The 21,621-nt window shown below is 38.3% G+C and overlaps 2 protein-coding genes across 2 annotated transcripts; one reads left to right on the forward strand and one right to left on the reverse strand.

The window, feature by feature from the left end:
• The first annotated feature begins 538 nt into the window (after positions 1-538).
• On the forward strand, positions 539-11,026 carry hdc (histidine decarboxylase). Its single transcript, XM_067585060.1, has 13 exons — positions 539-631; positions 6,870-6,960; positions 7,078-7,250; positions 7,363-7,476; positions 7,587-7,709; positions 7,810-7,947; positions 8,030-8,173; positions 8,835-8,901; positions 9,015-9,177; positions 9,321-9,411; positions 9,503-9,601; positions 9,707-9,808; positions 10,137-11,026. Exons 2-13 carry the CDS (start codon positions 6,933-6,935, stop codon positions 10,917-10,919), a joined length of 2,025 nt encoding a protein of 674 aa, XP_067441161.1. The 5' UTR covers positions 539-631; positions 6,870-6,932; the 3' UTR covers positions 10,920-11,026.
• Positions 11,027-11,109: 83 nt separating this feature from the next.
• Positions 11,110-15,804, reverse strand: LOC137179957 (long-chain fatty acid transport protein 2-like). Its single transcript, XM_067585074.1, has 10 exons — positions 15,258-15,804; positions 14,559-14,768; positions 14,281-14,439; positions 13,947-14,071; positions 13,198-13,392; positions 12,926-13,016; positions 12,641-12,839; positions 12,134-12,231; positions 11,591-11,721; positions 11,110-11,486 (listed from the first exon to the last, which is right to left on the reverse strand). The coding sequence occupies exons 1-10, from the start codon at positions 15,736-15,738 to the stop codon at positions 11,313-11,315; spliced, it is 1,863 nt and encodes a 620-aa protein (XP_067441175.1). The 5' UTR covers positions 15,739-15,804; the 3' UTR covers positions 11,110-11,312.
• Between the last annotated feature and the right edge of the window lie 5,817 nt (positions 15,805-21,621).

A 21,621-nucleotide genomic window follows, 5' to 3' on the forward strand; every position in this document is an offset into this window, starting at 1 on the left:
CTGATGTCTTTAGAGTCTTGTGATTAATCCAGTTTCTCTCGAGAAACCAAACACCAACTTCCTACCCCTCACAGAATCCACACATTCAATCAAATTCTTCATCCACCCTCCCCAGCCTACGTAGACCTGTCATCATTCTTCTCTCTTCCTCATATTTCCCGCATTAAATCATGACATGCTCCATTGTCTCCCTACACTGTTTACAAAGGCCAGTTGGGTGTTTTCCATGGAGATCACTTTTTGCTTCACTGACCACTTTCTCTGTCCTGTTCAGGGGCCGAATTAGTGATTTGGGGGCCCCAGCTAAACTCTGTGTATGAGCCAAACTTTGGAATTAATTTGTTTTTGTTGTTCTTATTCATCTTTGTGTAGCGGTTAATAAGCTATGGTTAAAATATATGTTTTTTCTATGTTTGAATGTAAGAATTAAGCATTAAGTGAATAATTTCTTGCACCGTGGCAAATAAGTGGCTGCCCCTTTAAGAGAGCATACCCTGTGCAACACCTGTAGGCAGTTAGTTTCATTTAAAGAGTTCATGCATGGTGTAACTGTGGAGGAACAGGTTCCTTACCATGCCCTATGGAATTTATTTCCTTATTGCAAACTTACCAGACATTACAGTAAAGGTGTGTATTGCTTCATCATACAAGCACTGGTGAGGATAATTTAAGACTACAGCAGGGCAGGTGTAAGCTACTTTGCCTCTTACACTGTCTTGCTTTATTTTCATCTTTTCTCAAACTAAATGTTGGTACTGGCAGTGGTAGAAGAAGCACTCAAAACTTCTTTCCTGAGTGAAACTATTAAGACTGCACAGTAAGAATACTGTAAAAGTCCTGCATTCAAATTTTCACTTAAAAGTGAAGAGTGAAAGAGAGGTATTATTAGCACAATGTACCTGAATGCACCTCACTTGTGTTCAAGTTAAGTACACAAGTCAACGCGTGATGTGAGTAAAATCTGAATCTGCAACGTAACCAGTAACATTTATCTGTCAGGTAAATGTATTAGTACAATATTTTCCTCTGAAGTAAACACAGAAGTATAGAGTTGCATTTTTTTTAAAGCTTTTTTGTGCTTTGGGGTCCTCTTGTAAGTTATTTCAGGGTGCCATGAGTTAGAATAGTACTATAATTCAATATTTTTCATATCTAAACATCATAGTAAATCTATAGCCATTTGCATCTGTTGCAGGACTCCTTGTTTGTCTTGTTGCTGAAGATGGTTATTTATGACTCTGGCTGTATGTTTGGTGTCATCATGCTGCAGAACCAATCTGGGACCGATCAGATGCCTCCCTGATGGTATTTCATTATGGATAATAATCTATACATCTAAAGTGCCTAAAACAATTGCACTGCTGTATTTCCTGCATGCTATCATCACAAGTTGTAGCTGTAGAATATTTCAGATTCTTGACATTGTTCATATAACAGTCACACATTGTTCACATTGTTATGTCTGTTATTCTTGTCATGAGTTTGCACTGCTGTTATGCTCTCTGGCACCACCGAATTGTCCAGCTGACTCCTATGTTTGTGTTTGTTTGTTTGTTTGTTTGTTTGTTGTCTTGGTTTAGCTATGTGTCTATATCAAATAAGATATCATTTATCCCCTCAAGGGAATGTTATGTAATGCAGAACATTTATCTCCAGACATACTGGAAACAAATTTGTATCTTCCTGTGAATTTGTTCTCTGTACCATGTAGAAGTATATTGAGAGCTACTGGAGTCAAATTCTTTGCATGGTCCAACTAAAGCCCAACCAGTACTGAAGCCCTTAGGCTAATACCAACATAGATATATGGGAGGGGTTTTGTTTTTTTTGTTTGTTTTTATCTAACAATATATTGGCCTTTTTTCTTTTTTCACATATATTAACTTAACATTTTCAATGAGGATCCCTCAAATTTAGCTATTAAAGAATTGTGACCAAGATATGTGTGGGTCATTTTTGAAAGATAAACCTCATTAGTGCTCTCTGGTGGACAAACTATGTAATGATCACACTATTTCTATATTACCCCAAACATATTTATGGTATATCTATACTGCAATTTCCTGTATACCCAATATGGTATATCTTTGATTATCTAAATTCAACAAGATATATTGACCTGGCTAATTTATTTGTCAGGCTCTAGTGTCAACTTCATTGGCCAATAAGGATGATTCTTGTTTTTAAGATGATATGAGGTATTCAGGTCTAGTCAATTTATTTATAGATCACATTTAAAAACAACAAAAATGCTTTACAGAGACTGATAAATACAATCAAATAAAAACACAGACATAGTTATGAAGATCAAAGGGGAAATTAATAAAAGCGTAGAATAAAGTTAAGAAATGGGATTAAATCCTAAAAACATAACAGCATTGCACAGGCAACAAATAAATAATAGAGAGAAAAATATCAAAGTGTGACCATCATCATAAGTCTTCATGATGATTAGTAAAAGGCTAAAGAAAAGTCATGGGTCCTAAAGGTGGGTGTTAGAAATATCAGTTGAGGGGGCGGATCTAACAATGGGAGCCAACAGTGGAAAACACCCAATCACCTCTCAGTTTGAACTGGGAGTGTAGCATGACGGCAGTGATTGGTCAGCAGATCTGAGGGGTCTGGCGGTAGAACAGGGGATGAGGAGTTCAGAAAAATAAGCTGGTGTCAGTCCATGCTGTTCTTTAAATCACATAAAAGAATCCTAAAATGAATTCTGTATTTGACTGGTAACCAGTGAAGAGAGGCCAGTACAGAAGTGACGTGGTCTCTGTTTTTGGTGCCAGTGAGAAGTTGCACTGCTGCATTATGAACCATCTGCAGGAGCGATAAAGCTTACTGACTACAGAGAATAGTCAACATGGGAAGTACGATGGTCTCCAAATCAGACAGAAATCATTTTAGTGTAAGTGATCTAAGGTAGAACGTAAATCATCCAAAATGAATCTTTTGAGGCTCTAACTTAATCCTCTCTGTTTCATCCCCTGCCTACAACCCTACACCCTCTGCATTACTAAGCTCAAGTTTCTCTGAGCAATACCAGCTGCATTGCTGTTGTTCTGTGGCTGGTGATGACCTTTGGTCTACTTGTAAAGTGAGCCAACAGAACAGCGAAACATATCAACCAAAGTGAAGATACCTATGTGTTATTTCTATGAGGGAAAGTTCAGATTAATTCATAATTGCATCTGTGAAACAATGTGGTCTAAAATTTAATTTAATTTTTGATTGTGGGGATTAAACATATCCAATCATTTTTTATGTTTAAACAGTGTTTAGAAGTAAGTATTTTGCTTTGTGCGACTCTTAAGTGCTGAAGAATATTCAATTACATCTTAAATAATCGTGAGAGAGAGAAGTGGGAGGAATCAATTTAGTAGTGAGAACAGTTTTATTTGTACAGTGCTTTTAAAAACACAAGGTTAACAAAGACATTCATAGGGTTAAATTAAAATCCACAAGATAAACATTAAAAGTGACATAATTTTCTCAACCAATTACCAAGCAATGTTTCACTGAGAGTAATGTTGCTTTTGTGGAGACACAGTACAACCAGTCTGATCTGTGGGCCACTGAGAGGCTCCACTAAAGTAGTTAGGGATTAAGGGCTTTGCTCAAGGGAACCTCGGTGTTGGTGATGAGGGAAGGCAAGGCAAGCTCTTACTTTTGCCTCTTAGATTTATCTTACAAATCTGGGGATCACACCATGGACCTTACAGTCAAAAGCCTGAAAAACAGTATAAAAGCAACAACAAATCATGTTGTAGTTCCTTTTTCCTTTTTTCACCTTCATTCACAGACAGGTCAGTCAAACTAAGTGGTCAAACCCTCTTTCTATGAAATGTCTCAGACTTTTGGTTTGAATGATCAAGCCTGAGGTTTTCTTTGTGATAGTAGGATGTCACGTTGAAATTTGACATTCAAGTTGAGCTTATTTGAATAAAAGCAGCAAAATAAGATACCGCACAGAGCACTTTGACTTTGATGTCACAAGGCAGCACTTGAGCTTCAATTGCACAATTATGGTTAAACCTGCTTTCATCAGGCTCTGACCCACAGATGTAAAGGCACACACGGAGCACAATAGTCACACTGTGCTCTGCTCCATATCACATAACACTTATTCCTGTGTATTGTGTGCCACACATATACACATATACACTTGCCATTACTCTAGTCATTGCCTTCTACCGGACTCTCTGCCTTCAGTGGGATCAAAAGTCTGTGGAGCATTTATTGCTTAGATTTGAAGAACTTGTGGGTTTAAGGTTGAATGTGATTCAGAGGACTAAACTAAACCAACATCCTGTCCATGTGTTTAATTATGACCAGTTTTATCGCAAATTTGGGCTTAAACTGTGTACTTAATGAAAGGAACATTTTGTAATATGGTGAATCATATCTGCTGACTGTGTACAACATGCTACAAAAAGTCAACTTTCTCTCTGACACTGAAACACTCCGGTGTTTTAATCTGGACCAAGAAATGCACCTAAATGGATGAAACACTAAAAATGAAACTAACTGAGGATTATTTTCATTATCAATTAATCTGTTGATTGCTTAATTAATCGATTGATACTAATTGTTTAGTCTATAAATATTTAATTTACCAGAGTCCAAGACGATGTCTTCAAATCCCTTGTTTTTTCCAACCAACAGTTCAAAACCCAACAATATTTATATTAATATCCTATATGACACAGATATGACAAAGAAAATCAGCAAATCCTCACTTTTATGGAGCTAAAACCAAAGAATGTTTGTTTTTTGGGTTTTTTTTTTTTTGTCTTTCCTAGAAAAGCAACAATCTATTATCAAAATAGTTAAAATAATTAATTAATTGACTAATCCTTGTGTCTCTAAATTAAACTCAAATACAGATGTGTTTATACAACAATAAAAATGACACTAAATTTTGAATATGAGTGAAAAAGCCCAATTTCTTTTACAGTTGTTGGACAGAAAAAAACTGTGCAGACTCTTATTTCCACCAAATGAACATAACATCTAAGTGTATTAAACCTGCAGTTTAAATATGAATGAGTTGGACTACAGGTTTGAGATGGTTTAGATAAACATCCTCTGGTGCTTTATTAGTTTAACTGAGTCAGTGGAATTAATTGACTGCCTCTCGTCATAATCTGCTTACTAAAACACTGATGTGTGCTCAGCATGTTTGAATTACAGTGAAATCTACTCCGACATTTGGCTTCCCCAGTGAGCTGGATGAGAGCTAACACATGTCGAGCACAATGAACAGTAAACAGCACCATGTGTGAACAGTCCAGGTGCTGCTCACGCTTTTGTTCATCTTTAAAAGGCAGCGATAAGCTGTGACATGGATGGGTTTGCCTTCATCATCCTATTACCTTTTACTGTATGTTCATTCATTGTTTATTTTTTGTAATGTCCCCTATACTTTGTTTGTGAAGAGTCATCATCCTGTACAAATATCACTTTGCTCTAACAGTCATCCTCTGTAATGCGTTCAGGCTAAATGAGAGGTGGAAATGGCAGAGAATGGCAATTGTATCAACTTATGAGGACAGCATTTCTGTTTTGTCTGCCAGCTGATATGTCACATTTGTTTTATGGGTTTATGATGCAAGAATAGTCATATTATGTGGTCATTACATCATCAAGAGTCAAATATTTTGGCCAAACTGTGAATATATTAAAATTAATTAATATTTTTGGAAATTTGCTTTCTTTCCTCGAGCGTGAGAAAATTGATACTACCCTTATGGATGTAGTGTTTTTGTACAAATTGAATAAGCGAGATATAATGTGATGTAGAGGTGCTGGTGGATTTTTTTACCTCTGACAAAGCCAGGAAAGATATTGTCCCTTGTTTCCACTTTTTATGCTAAGCTAAGCAAATTAAGCTACCAGGATAAATGGTAGGCCCATCAGTTTTCTCATCTGTTAACTTTAGCTCTCATCTAACCACTAAGACCTCATCTTTAAAGCTTTTTCTTATATAAATATGTTTCATGTAATTACCGTGACATATGATATCATGACTTTTGTCTTGACATACTAACATTTTATTCTCAAAATATTGTGCTATGAGATAAGAATCCCTTGAAATACCATTAAAAAATACCTTAATTTTATCATTATTAATGGGCAAATTAATGTAATTTGGAAAAAATGAAAAAAAATAAGGGATTCAGTTATAGTCATAGTATAGTGCTATGATCTTGAAATATTACAATTTTTATGCCTTTAATCTCAGAATCTGTTTCCTAGTGCTCAGTCCTATGAAAAACATCATCTAATATCTTAAGAATGTATTTACATATGTGGAAGGAATCCATACAGGCTATACTTTGCAAAAAAACAGCAAAATCATTTTTGTGTAATTTACAAAATATGACCGTAAATTACAACGTATTCAATTGGGTAAAAATCAATTAAAGTATATTTTCAAATAAGTAAAAACAGACATTAAGATGTGACTGCTGCAACATACTGCAAATATGCTATTTGATTATTCAACAATATTCTGAACATATTTGACCATATATGGAAAATAGGCTATATTTCAGCTGCATAGGGGATGATATGCAGCTAAAAAATATTTGATGTGAGTGCAGGGTGATTGACGTAGGCCTGTTGCACAAAGAATTTGCATCACATTCACTATTGATATATTCTTGCTAAAAACAGTATAATTTCACTGAAATACAAATAAATAAATCATTACCAACATAGGAGGGTAAATATTTAATGCAAATGTGGAGTCAGTGGGTGATGGACATTGGAGGGTATTTGTTTGGTGGTTGAAATGCGTCACCAATTTAAGGCGTGTACTTCACAACAGCGTCTATATAGTTCTGTGATCTCTGCTTCTGAGTACGGAGCATCATTGCAGCCACCTGTTACACACAGCGAATTAACTCGAAGACCTCGCATCTGAAAAGAAAATGCAGGCTGAGGAATACAATCGCAGAGGTAATCATGGTTTCCATTGTCTGTGTTAATAGTATTTTACAATAAGTAAAATAAACATGAATTATATATTTTATTAGAAATATCACTCCAGTTGTTACAGTGCCTTTTACTGATCAGGTAAGGAGTTGGTGGACTACATCACGCAGTACCTGAGCTCTATCAGGGAGAGGAGGGTGATTCCAGATGTGAAACCAGGCTACATGAGGGAGCTTCTCCCTGACACTGCACCTGCAGAACCAGAGGACTGGGAGAGTATCTTCAATGACATAGAGAAAGTCATCATGCCAGGAGTAAGTTCCTACTGTTATCTGTCATCATATGAGCAATTTGAAACACACTGAAATCATTATGACATTATGGAAGTATGGAAAGAAATCAAGTGTTTTCTCATCTTTTTCCAAGGTTGTTCACTGGCAGAGTCCTCATATGCACGCCTACTACCCCAGTCTGACTTCATGGCCCTCTATGCTCGGGGACATGTTGGCTGATGCCATCAATTGTGTTGGATTCACATGGGTAAGGGAACAGCCTACACTCTTTTCCCCACAATTAAAAAAGCAAAAATGTTAGAACAACAAAGTCACACCATCCTGAGAAACTATATTGTCTGTGATGTTTTTATACAGGCCGCCAGCCCTGCTTGTACAGAGTTGGAAATGAATGTGATGGACTGGCTGTGTAAAGCCCTGGGGCTACCCTCCTTCTTCCTGCATCACCATTCTGACAGCAGAGGTGGAGGCATACTTCAGGTTTGCTACACCTTGATCTGTTTTTTTTTTGTATGCACAAAACCCTTTTACACAGCAATCAGCTCACCATCTTTGCCCTCTACATCTACTCTCCTGTTAGAGCACAGTCAGTGAGAGTACACTGGTGGCTCTGCTGGCAGCCAGGAAAGACAAAATTCTGCAGCTGCGGGCTGAGCTCGACCAGGATGTGGACGACTCGGTCCTTAATTCAAGACTGGTGGCTTATGCTTCAGATCAGGTCAATGTTACCACTTTTTGTACAATAACTTCCTATCAGTTGGATGAAATAAAACTGATGTGGTGTGCTGCTGTATTCATAGGCCCATTCCTCAGTTGAGAAGGCAGGGCTGATCTCTCTGGTGAAGATCAGATTTCTGCCAACTGATGAGCAGCTGTCTCTGAGAGGAGACACTTTGAAACAAGCCATACAAGAAGACAGGATGATGGGACTGGTCCCTTTCATGGTAGGTACTGAAGGATGGGTGGGTGTCATGGGAGTAGGAGGGTGTTTACCATACTAGTTAATTTTGCATGGTTTATGCCATTAATAACGCATTATATTTTAAGTTGTATTATTGTGTGGTAAGGCAGATGCAAGCAGGAACTGTTCTATAAGCTATCCCTTGTTGGTGCATACAAGGAAAATTCAAAACTTGATATTTGAGAGTCAGCTGCTAAACAACAAGCACATCACTGTAAGAGTCTAACAAATCCACATTGTCCTTTTTTTTATCTGGTGCCTGGTGTCCATTACATCACGATGTTTGCTAATCATTTGTCCTCTGGATGTTTGCTTCCCCAGTAATCAAACTTGTGCAATGGCTTTCACCAGTAGAGTCTCAAACCTGAGGAGCTTTCCATTGTCCTTGCATTAGACTTTATCAGACAAATAGCTAAATATTCACTTTCATAATTTATTGAAATGAAAGAGCTGCCTTGAATGTAGAAAAACACATTCAAACAGATAAAAACAGCAAGCTATATAAATATAGTGGTAATGTCGAGTATACACAATTTGTATTTCATGGGTTAAAACATGAAAAACGTGTGTTGTTTTTTTAAAATAATTTAAATACACAATTAAATGTTGAATTTTATCTGACATTTTGTTTCTCTCCTGTTCAGCTGTGTGCCAGTTTAGGAACTACAGGAGTGTGTGCCTTTGACAAGCTATCTGAACTGGGACCAGTGTGTATGTCTTCATATTTACTCCCACAGTGTCTTCAGTAACTTTGTTTTTACAGTCAAACGTCATATTATCCTATTTGGATGTATTGGGAGATACTTGATTTAAACATTTTACAGGTGCAGAGGAGGGACTCTGGCTCCATGTGGATGCTGCATACGCTGGCTCAGCCTACTTCTGTCCTGAGCTGCGCTGGTCCCTGGAGGGCATTGACTTTGCACAGTCTTTTGTCTTTAACCCCTCCAAGTGGATGATGGTCCATTTTGACTGCACTGCTTTTTGGTGAGAGACAACATCACAGCCTTTTCTCACCTCTACAGAAATTAAAATGATGTATAAGAGTGGGTCTCAAATGAAATTTAAAACCAAACTCAATGTAAACTGTGCTTGCTGGTTGGTAATATGGTTTAATTTTGTTGCCTCAGGGTAAAGGATAAATATAAGCTCCAGCAGACATTCAGTGTTGATCCCGTTTATCTGAGACATGAAAACTCACAAGCAGCCACCGATTTCATGGTATGATCCCATCATATCTCCATCTAATTAAAGATTCAACTATCAGAGGGAATAATTACATCTGATAACACTACTTTCTTCTTTTGTTCAGCATTGGCAAATTCCTCTCAGCCGTCGCTTCCGTTCTCTCAAGCTCTGGTTTGTCATGCGCTCCTTTGGACTGAAAAACCTCCAGGCTCATATCAGACATGTAAGTTACAGCCAGTTGTTTTCATGCAAATTATTTTTAGGAATAAATATCAAATATTAGCAAATGAAAAGTGTATCTTTGTGTCTTTTTTTCTGTGGTTTTCAGGGTATTGAGATGGCAAAGCTCTTGGAATCTCAGATAAGGAGTGACCCAAATTTTGAGGTTCCTGCTGAGAGGCACCTCGGCCTAGTTGTTTTCTGTCTGAAAGTATGAATGTTTATAGTACATCACAGTTTTTGTACAACTACAAAAATCTTCCTGTTAAATCTGGTTTTCTCTTTGTTATGCAACATGTGTTTCACTGGCTAATGATTGTTGAAATGTACAGACTGGCCGGTCACGCCTAGTTCAAAGGTGTGCCAATGAATTGCGTAATGCAGTTTTATCAAACACAGGTGAAGGGCAGAGCTATACCAGTGATGATCAGAATGAGATGAAATTTTGAATGGATCAAGGACAAATTCTTTTATGTTTTGTTTTTTTGCAGTGTTTTGTTATGAATATATCATGTATAGTGATTGTTTTCTCATCCTAGGCAGGAAATGCTTTAACCGATGAGTTGTTGAGGAGACTGACCCGATCTGGCACCATGTACCTCATCCCTGCAGACATTCACACTAAACGCATCATCCGATTTACGGTGACCTCACAGTACACCACTGCAGATGATATCCTTAGAGACTGGAGAATTGTCTCCAAAATGGCTTCCAATCTTGTGGCTGAGACGCAACTGCTTGATAATGCAGTCCAGCCAAGATTAGGGGAAGACGAGGTAATAGGACCTGAAGAAAACCACAACCCTGACTCTGACACCAGGTCTGAGGACATGGAAGATGCTGCCTCCAGGCTGGACAAGGCCCAAGTGGAGCTGTGGATTGACAAGGCTTGGAACCGACCTCGGAGACCAATGCGCTCTCTTAGCTGCAGCAGTGAGCCTCTGCCTTATACTTGCATTGGTCCCCTGTCTGGCTACGACTTTGAAAGAAGGCCTTGTCCTAAAGATGCTGCAGTTGACCTTTCTACGCCACCAACGACAGGGTCCGGCCCCTTGTTCAAGATTACAGAGATGCCTTCAAACCTTCTGGGTAAACAGGTGCTGAAAAAGCTGACAAAGTTCTACAGCGTGCCCAGTTTCTGCAACCAGTGGGTGCAGTGTGGTCGGCACCAGCTGTGCTGCCCTCTGAGGGTTTCACAGACAGCTCAAAAACACTTGTCCTCCACCTGCATAAGAATGAACTGTATGTCTTCCTCTCCCATAGATAACACAGCACCCTCTCCTACTCCACTGGAAACTGCCACTGCACCTCAGCTCCTGTAATGATCCTGAAAGCAGCGTACAATAGCTCATATACACACAATGATTTAGCTATTGATAATTAAGCTATTTATTAATCTACTAGATGTGTTGGTGCTGAGCTAGCACAATCAGCTCTTGGGAAATTAAAGATCACTATCTAACCGTGTAAAGTAACAAACAATAGATGATTTGCTTTGCTCATTTACAACCATGTTTTTAAGATCTTTTTTATTAAAAAGTATTTAAAACAAAATTATTCCACTTGACAAACTTCAGTACACAGTAAAATAGCTCATGAAATGTGCTGTACATTAAACACTCAATGCGCAGGTCATCTACCATCATTTGGCATCCTGTAAATCAAATGCACTACTTGAGGTTCACTGCTATTGCAATAATAAAGACTAAACTCATTCAAAGCCTGATTCTTCCCTCTGCGATGGAGTTGAAAATCTCCTGAGTCATGGGTACGTAGCCATTATGGTCCTCCAGGTAGAACAAACGGTCCTTGATGACAGCGGGGTTGAAGCCTTCCTCACCCAGCTTCACCTTCATTTGCTTAAACGTCCCAGTCACTGCCAGTGCATCCTGCCACAGAAAAATAAATGTTTATAAACTGTAATGGTTGCAAGATATTTTCAGGCAAATGTATGATTTTTACTGTGTTATAATATTGTTAGGACTCAGTTCACCTGTATGCGAATGAAGCGAGGTCTTGCATAGCTGGGGAGGTATCTTTTGACAAGTTGATATGCAGCTTTGCCGTCAAAGTCCATGTTTTCTTTCAGCGTCATTGCTGCCATTCCGATTCTTCCCTCGTGTCCTAATCAGTCAAGGTCAAAGCAAAAAGAGGACTTATCTCAGGACATGAGTTCAAATGTCTGGTTATGTATTTCATACTATGGCAGAATAAATGAAGACCTGTTTCAAATACACTTTGTTGTTGTCATGTTAAAACTCTGACTTAAAACTTTTTAATTTTATGTTTTTAAATTGATTATTGCAGCATGGTTTGATTGATGATTGATGATGAATAGGCTGGTAACAGCTTGTATAGTTTATTAAATCTTTAAAAAAAAAAAACAACCCAACTCAAACAGACATGGTGTTCAGGTGAAAAAAAACATATAAGACTTAGGAAACATAATACCTGAGACCTATCAAAGCTATCAGTTTTTATCTAATAAGCATGTCTTATATGGCTGTGAAATAAGTGATGATGATGCAGTTATTACCTGGCACCTTCACACCATAGACATTAACCTCCTCAACACAGTCTACCATGAGCAAATGATCAGCCACCTCTGTGGTTGCCACATTTTCTCCTTTCCACCTGTATTAGATCACAGTACAAAGACATTTTAGTCTTTTAGCATTTAAAGCAATGTTGTTATAATTAAGATAACAGCATGGTCAGAATAAACCTACCTGCATTCCATTTGCAGAAAATGTTGAAATAATGATTAATGAATATTCTTAATCTTAACTAATCTAAAGAAATCAAACATTGGAAATAAGTATAGTAGATTAACCAGAGTGCCCACAATTTCTGGAGAACTGTTGAAAAAACTGAAATGATGTTAACAAAATTCAAGGCCTTTAATGGTCTTGAAATACAATCAAATACAATGTTTTGTCCTACATCTTAAATTCATTCAACATTTTTCTCTAAAGGTCAACCATTTTTCTAGTTTAGGCATCATTATTCATTGTTTCCAGATGTGATTGTTTTATATACAGACCTGAAAGTGTCTCCAATGCGATCTTGAAAGAAGACAAACCCCTCGTCATCTATCTTTAAAAGGTCACCGCTGTTAAAGTAGAGGTCTCCCTTAACAAACACATCTCTCAGCTTCTTCCTCTCTGTCTGCAGATTGTTTTTGGCATAGCCGCTGAAAGGTGTTCTCTCTCCAATCTTCGCCACCAACAAACCAGTCTCTCCTGTGGTTGAAAGCAACAGTGAGTTGACATGAATTAGACAGAGATGAAGGTTATGTAAGTTGTTTTTTGGGGGAAGACTGGCTCACCTCTGGGGACTTCAATACAAAATCCTTTAGAGTTTTTGACTGGCTCCTCTTTCTCTGTGTCGTACCTTATGAGGGCGTATGGACATCCCATCTGAAAAACAGTTCAAGAATAAAAAAATTAACAAATTATCCATAAACATTTACATTTAGTTGGACAAACCAGACCAGCCAACCCTGCATGTTCATCACTTGGTGGCAAATGTTACTGTACAACTAAATACTGAAATTCTGTACGTATGGGACAAATAAACTGTATTTTTATCGCCTCTTACTTTATGAAGGAAATGCTCTTTGCCAATGGCTCCAATTTTCCCAACGTAGTTGACAAAGCCAATATTTCCTTCTGTCGCTCCATAGCATTCACAGATGTGAATGTCCCCAAAACGTTGCAGGAAATCAGCCCAAGTATCTGTTCTTATCCCGTTCCCCAAAGCCAGTCGGACTTTATGATCCTTATCGTTGTCTCTCTAAACAGGAGGGAAGGAGAAATGAAAGCTGGATATGACAATGATAACAAACATCACATTATGTGTACAGAGTGTCTAACTGCTGCGAGTATTTGAACTACTAATATATTTAAAGGATAGGTTCACAATTTTTCAAGTGTGTCTTCAAACAATAGTCAGGTGCCAATATAAACATTGAAACTCGCTGCTGACTGTAATCATTCATCATGTTCATACTGAACATTAGATCTTCTCAAAATTCTCTTACAATGTAAGTTAAAGGGATGAAATCCACGGTCCTCATTTTGACCAAACTTTCAAATACATTTTTGCACAAAACAAGGACTGTGGATTTTGTCTTCCATCACTTACATTGAAAAGTACATTATTAATGGATCTCATATGAACAGGAGGAAGAAGAACATGTGTCATTGTTCATTTGGGCACCTGACTATTGTTCTAAGACAGACTTGAAAATTGTGAACTCCTCTTTTAACAACATATTTTTAGTTATACTATCTTAAACAGTACTAACTTTACTAACTTTTTATATGTGACATCATACTGAGGTTTACCTTTGGTGTGTTGCAGAGGTAGCGCATAATCTCTCCTATGTACTGAATGACCGTCACATTGTACTTTCTACAGTCATTCCAGAAGTGGGAGGCAGAGAATTTACGTCTTAAAACAACAGTGATGCCTAGAAATGAGAAGGCGCAGATTGCAGCAACATATAATCTCGTACTGAGAGGTCAAGTACGGTAATTAACTTATGAACTTTGAAATACAAATAGTGAAAATCAGAGCCAAACTGCGTGCTATTTGAGGTCATATACCTGTTGGTTTAACCTGTAATAAACTCAGTGTCAGTGCAGTTGGATATTTTTGCAAGAAATACTCATGTATTACCCTTATCTATGGCTCCACAAAGACCCATCAGAAAGGCAGCGCTGTGGTAAAGAGGCAGGTACACGTAGATGATATCGTCTGAGCGTACGCCAGCGACAGACTGAAGAAAAGATGCCATCCATAGCCTCTCGTGATTAATTACAGCTGCCTTGGGAAGCCCTACGAGATAACCATTAAACCATTTTTTATTGTCCTATAGTAGTTCCATCGCTCAAGGCCTGCACAGTAAAAATAAGTGTGCAGATTAAAGTGAAGGTCAGATAAAGCAGTCAGGTTACCTGTGGTTCCTGATGTGTAGATGTACAGCGCAGGGCTCTTAATGTTAATGCTGGCCCTCAGGTGAGGTGACAGAGGTTGGTCCGAGGCCTGCTGAATCTTGTCAGAGAGGCTTTCAACGCCCTCCAAGTCACAGTCCTCATTGAGGATGAACACACGGACGCCCTGCTGCTTCAAGGTGGGCAACACCTCCTCTACAGCACCTCGCAAATCTGACAAATGGCCAAAAGAGAGCTGGTGAAGGCTTCAAGGATATTAATATAGCAACACTAAAAACAGGGAAAACAAATGTGGAGGGACATGGGAAGCGAAGGAACCCTCTCTGAAAGTTTAACAAATGAAACTACACCAGTGTCACAATACTTTACTGGCCACGTGTAGCCACATGAAAGGAATTCAACTCTAGCTCCCAGTAGCTCTCAATATACTTGTAACAAATTTACAGTAGGATATACATTTAACATCACTGGTAACTTATTAAATTATTAAAAAGTTATCAATTTAACTTAGGGAGACAATTTAACTTGTCTCTATGTAGCACAACTGTAAAATGAACTGGCATCTGACAGTTGTCTTAAAATATGTCTGTAATTGGAGAAGGAGGTCTGGAAAATCTTTGTCACCTAATATTCTAACACTAACCAATCAAAGCGGCAAAATTATTAAAACCTTTCATAATTACATGGAGGACAACAGCTTACCAGCACCGGCGACCAGGACCTTGGCTTCACAGCAGGAGAAGCAGTGCAGCAAGGATTTGGACCTGATGTTGTAGTTGAGCAGGGCAGCTGTGCAGCCAAGCTTGGCTAAGCCGAGCCAGATCCACACAAAGAGGGGCTCGTTGCCCAGAAAGACGGCCGCTGTGTCCCCTTCCTTCAAGTTGGCATGAAGCGACAGAGCTCTGGCCACTCTGTTGCTCTCTTTGTCGGCTTGGCTGTAGGTGAAGGAGCTCTCCTCGAAAAGTAGAAACTTCTTGTGCGGCTGCTTGGCTACTTTGTCCAGAAAACAATCCAAAATGCTGTAAAACGGTTTGTGGTTCTTGAATTTGCTCACTCGCATGCCGATCTGAATTGCAGTAATTGCATAACTTATATCTTTCAGAATATAAGGGTTTCTGAAGTAAAGCAATAATGGCAAAATTGCCAAACCTATAAGCGCGGTATATAAAATATATGCAATCATGATAATCAATAGACAGGTCCCAGTGTGCAACTAGAAGAGTTCTGCAGCTTTAACAAACTTCAGCAGCTGAGCGGCGCGGGCTTATATTGCATTTTGGTTAGGCCAATAGAAAAGTGGGTGGGACATCTTTTCGCAGAAAAAAGAAAGATTTATCGAAAGTTAGAATAAACTGGAAAGAGAGCGGTCAGTTTACGTTATGCATCACAAATGCAATAAAAGCTTCAGCCCCGGATGGTTTGAGCCGAACCCCGCATATTTATGCTTCTCAAAACTGGTATTGCCCAACAAGCGTCTTGTTGGTGCTGCCCAACAAGGCGCATACATGGATTTATTACAGGCAGTGAAGTTGCTGTTTATAGTGAGTTGTTTATAGTGAGTTGAGCTGTTTAGTGTTTCAGGCTTTTCTCCATATGTCAGCACACAGATTGGTCCATAATGAAAACACAAGAGCACAAAAGCCTCAAATGCGTCGTTTCAATTAGCAGAGATGTGCACACACAGAGCTGTCCACAATCACAAACCCCCTGCCTTGTGTTTCTTTTACTTCTCTGGTATTTCGTATCTGTAACATAATCTACTGAAATGCCAAATGTCAAAATACAGCTATTAATGTGACTCAGGCAGGTCTGAAACGTGTAAGATTAATGTCTGAATTTGACATTAATGTTGTTCAGGTGTCACTGAACGTATCCGGGATTTCGCAGAAACATCAGTACTGATGTTCTGTTTGTTGCTCACAGATGCTGTGAGTCAAATTCTTTCCTTTGACTTTATTAAGCAACTGCATCATCACACAGCAACAGAAACGATGAGTGCGTCTTAAAATTAAGAGAGTGATGCGCGCATTTACGCACGTAGCACAGCAGCGGTAATTTCATTAAAAGACCATTGACACCATTGACTTAATATAAAAAGGTCAGCTGTTACACACAGATTCCAGGTTTATATGGTGGAATTGTTTGTAAGAAGCCCTTTATGGTGAAAAAGCAATCCTGTGTAAAACAATAAGGGGCTGCGGTGGTGTGTCGGTGAGACAATGAAATATGATCCAGCAGTCCGGTTGGAGTAAGATTATTGCATTTAAAGGCTGATCAGAAAAAAACACTGCACAGCGGTAATATTCACAACTCTTGAAAGTTATCAAGCTGCAACCATGTTTATTAGTGCGCACATGTGGAGTACATCTGTGTCCGCAAAACACACACGCACACAGAAACTTTTTGGCCCCCGCACTTCTGTAATGAATCCGGCGCCTCTGGTCCAGTCCACAATACAGTATATCGGCAAACGGTCTGGCTGCGCGCCTGGGCTGAGTTCAGGCCAGTTCAGTTTCTGCCTCTTGAACTTTGAACCACTTTCTCCGTGTGATCAAACAATGTGACAATATGTGTTCCTGGGAGGAAAGAAGTTCTCAAACTGCTGCCAATGGTGAAAAGTAACACCTTTCTGTCACTACTAAGACAGTTTTTTATGCCTTTACCGCTCGTCCTCTTGCAAGTCTGTTATCTGAATGTTATGTATGTTATGCATGCACTACAGTGAATGCTGCCAAAACCAGGACTTGTAGGGGAGACTGGGGACAGTTGCAACACTTTTTGTATTTCTCTGAAGTTATTCAAAGACTATTTGGACTAGACCAACCAAACTTTTATATATATAACTTAATTCTGTTTGCTAATTATTACCCATACCATTTAAAGATGGTTACATATGACATATCATTCACAATGTTTGTTTTATCTGAGTGTTATATTGTTAGAACAAGCCCTGCAAGCACTACAGTGAATGCTGCCAAGACTATGTGCAAAAAGCAGGACTTGTAGGGGAGACCGGGGACAGTTGCAACACTTTTTGCATTTCTCTCAAGTTACTCGGAGTCTATTTGGACTAGACCAATTTTTTATATTTTAAACTTAATTCTGCCTGCTAATTACCCATGCTGTTTAAAGATGGTTACATATGACATATCATTCACAATATTTATTTGAATGGATGAAGTCAGATGTTGCAACTGACAGTTGCAACATGATGATCACAACATGTTAAAAAAACATTAAATTTCACTAATTAAATTTTGCTTTTTGTCTCAATGAGCATGGTATTCTAAAATATGTATATATGTATATATGTAATATATATTTACAATATTCTATTATCTATTTATACAATATAATAGCATTATTTATTTATTTTGTAATATTTATCAAATAACAGTTATTACAGTTATTATTGAGTTTTGTTTATGTGTAGAACATAGGCCTACCTTGAGTCAATGTGCAGATGTTACAGATGCTATTCAATCTCTCTATATTTCAGTGTTAGACAGGAAGAAAGGAGCAATTTGCAATGCAACAAAATTTTATTAAGCGTGTTTTTATTGTACAAAATATTGACTGTATCTGATATGAACGACGCGTCTACACTTCCTACCTCCTCCCTATCTCCTCTCTGAGAGCTGCCATCTTGCTTGTGTGACATCATTTGGAGCCAGAGTCTGCACAGTAGAGTCGTGCACCTGACGGAGGTTTGAGAGCGGCTGTCACAGCTGTCAATCATGTCGTCACATCCCCTTTTTATATCGTCAAATAACTCATTAAAAACCAACTTACCAGAAAAATGAACACTTGGACATACATTAGCGTCATAAGAACTATCTAAAATGACAGAAACCATCTTTGTGAAAATTTTATTTGACGTGTACTTTGGTTTTTCAGTTTGGTTCATGTTACATCTGCTAATATGGAGGGGGCAGGACTTATGACCTATACTGCAGCCAGCCGCCAGGGGGCGATCGAGATGTTTTGGCTTCACTTTTGGGGCGCTGTCATGACGTCAATATTTATGTAAAGTCAATGGTACAAAACTGCAACTGTTTTAAAAACTGATTTAACCCGTAGTTAAGTCAGCTGCCCCTTTTAAAATGCTCTCATGGGCTCCTCTCTTGGTCCCCTGAGAGCTCTTTCTGATGGTCCAATGACCTGCACTCGGTAACTTATACGATCACTTACCTGCAACTTTCTCTCTTTTTTTTTTTGGAATCGGAATAAGATGGTGTGACAGATGGCGAAATCCTTGGCCACTGCGCTGACTGTCCTGCCCTCATCTCTGATTATATCTGATGCTCGTTCCAAAATATTGAGGGGAACTCCTCTTCCTCACTTTTGGCATAATGAAAAACGAATAGAATGCAATTTCTACTTTTAGATGATGTATTCACTATATGACAAACAATAATGGCTTACTATTTGCTAATGAACCAAACCATTACAATACTAAGATAACGTTAATACGAAATGATGAAATGATCGCGTTATTGTATGATTTTAAAAAAAGAAATGCAAAAAAAATTGTATTTAGGTGTAAAAGTGAAGTATCATTTTATGTACCCCACAATGCCTTTGTGTGGACTGTTTCAATATGGCTCTCAGCTTGGGGACGGTTGCCATGACAGAACATCGTTTGACACATGCTAATCACTAGGGGTGCACGATTCAGGAAATCTCACGATACAATTCCGATTCTCGGGGTCACGATTCGATTCACAATCGACTCCCGATTCAAAATGATTCGCAATTCAAAATCGATTCGATTTGCGATTCAAAATCAGTTCTCAATTATTCATAGATTTGATTCTAGATTGATGTTTTGAGTTACTCTTTCCATTTGCCTGCAGTAGACACTTTTATAGGTCTCAAATAAAAAAGATCACACTGAATCAAATGTAAACATTTGCTACTCAATGTCAACCTGAGTAAAATTTACTTTCCTTTAGTCCACTTAGTCAATAGGAAACTGAAGCGGCCTTGAGACAAAGGGTAAAATGAATACTTAATACAAAAATAAAAATGATTGGAATGATAAACTGCTAAGTATAAAACCTCAAATAACTTAAATTCCTACTTCAATTAACAAAATCAAACAATAGCTGCCTGCTACATTTAGCTGCAAAGTGCATACAAGATAATTGATCACTATTAGCGAGTGATTATTATATCCAATTTTGTTTCTTTTTCTTAAATTCTCGTGCAGATTACCATCTAATTGATATTTGTATATTTACTACATGAATGTAAAGTAATGAAACGGGCAGCTTAGCTGTTTACTGAATTTTATTGACTGTTTCAAAATACAGAACAGCTATTTAAACGCTTGTTTCGCTGCTGCATCTAGTTGGCTCGTTTTTGGCAGTTTGTCATTAGCTTCAAGGAGACTACATTTTTCATTGAGAGAAAATTAATTTCTCATTCCCGTCCTCAGATAACCAGCTAGCAGTAGACCTGTTGTGTGTTGTTTGTTTAGGCTGTGGGGAGGAGGGCTGCAGGGGCCACAGTGAGAAAGTTGAACCAGAATCAACTTTTGGAGAAACGCAACGTGTAACGCTGTACAACCCTGCCATGTGACAAAAACATTACTAGGACGAGGGGAGGACATTTCTCTTCGTTTGATAACATTAAAAGTAAAGTTGGGCTTTGCTGACGGCTTCCTGACTAATTTCAAAAAGATGAGAGAGAGAAGCAGTGGTCGAGCGAGCTACAGAGTGAATGAAGAGAGGGAGCGCTGGTAAAGCTAGTGAGGAAGCTGGTGAATCAGATCAATTAAATGTTATTTCCTGACTGTTTCACAGCGGTTACAAATAAATAAGCCCACAATGACACAAACCTGCGGAGGTGCGTTGCAGCGCCTGATAATGGCATTAGTCTTGTCAAGCTCCGTCTTCCCTTCGAGACAAGAAAATCCAAAATATGTCCAAATGATTGCCTTAATAGCCTTTGGACCAGGTTGTATTTGTTTTTCTGTCAAGTATTCCATTGCTCGCAGTCTCTGTCTCCATGACACACACTTCACTTCCTTCTTGCCTCGGAGTTGGGTCCGGTGCAGTGTCATTGCACCATCTGAGTTATGGGATTTAGCGAGCTAACTCATGTCAGGAAAAAATGGAAAACAACGTGGTGGCAAGACTGAAAAATGTGACTCGATTCTTGGAATTTCTGAATCAATCCTGAATCGGCAGAGATAGAATCGCGATTCTTATGTGAATCAATTTGTGATGGATTTGCGCACCCCTACTAATCACAACACTTAGAAGTCAACAAAACAATGATTCAAACTAAGTAAGTTTTGATTAATTCATACAAAAGGTCACCACAGTATGACAAAAGTACAGCCCATGAAAAACAATTACTGTTGGGAGATTTTTTTAAAAAAGTGAAGTGAAACATCCTAATTGTTTCTCACACTACTGAGAATTACACAAAACTTTGTCTGGCACACAGAAGTTAATTACCAACATTGTTCTGTCCAAATAACATGGCGGCAGATAAATGAGTAAAATTTAGAAACCGACTCACTAACTGAGAAAACATTTAATATTTAACATGTTTTCGAAATTCTCAGATGAACTCACACTCAAAGGTCAGGAAAGACATGTGCATCCTAAATTTAACTGACCTCGCAAAGCATTGGTCTGTTGTACACTCATTGCATCACATTTGTCATCACTGTATCTGCCAACTGTCAATGGCAGACTGTGACAGAGAGAAAATTATGATTTGATAAACTTTAATGAAACCTACAACCTAAAACTACTGCTTTGTGTCACTGATGCAGTAACAGTTCACATGTGATGAACTTCCTGTTTTTCATCCAAAGCAGCAAACGGATCATAAAAGATTAAAATTTCTATCTTTTTCTCCATCTGGGTGGTTGAGGCACAGTGTGTATTACAGAATAATTACATCACTACAGAGCACTTTAAAGGTTTCAAATAGAGGGGAAAATTACTCACAGTGTTATTACTGTTCATTTTGTTATGTCTTGTCTCTCTTTATATCATTATTTTCCTGTGAATAGATGATTTTGTCATTATTTACTGAGTTAATATTT

Source organism: Thunnus thynnus, chromosome 1 (assembly GCF_963924715.1).
Source record: "Thunnus thynnus chromosome 1, fThuThy2.1, whole genome shotgun sequence".
Classification (NCBI taxonomy): Eukaryota; Metazoa; Chordata; class Actinopteri; order Scombriformes; family Scombridae; genus Thunnus; species Thunnus thynnus.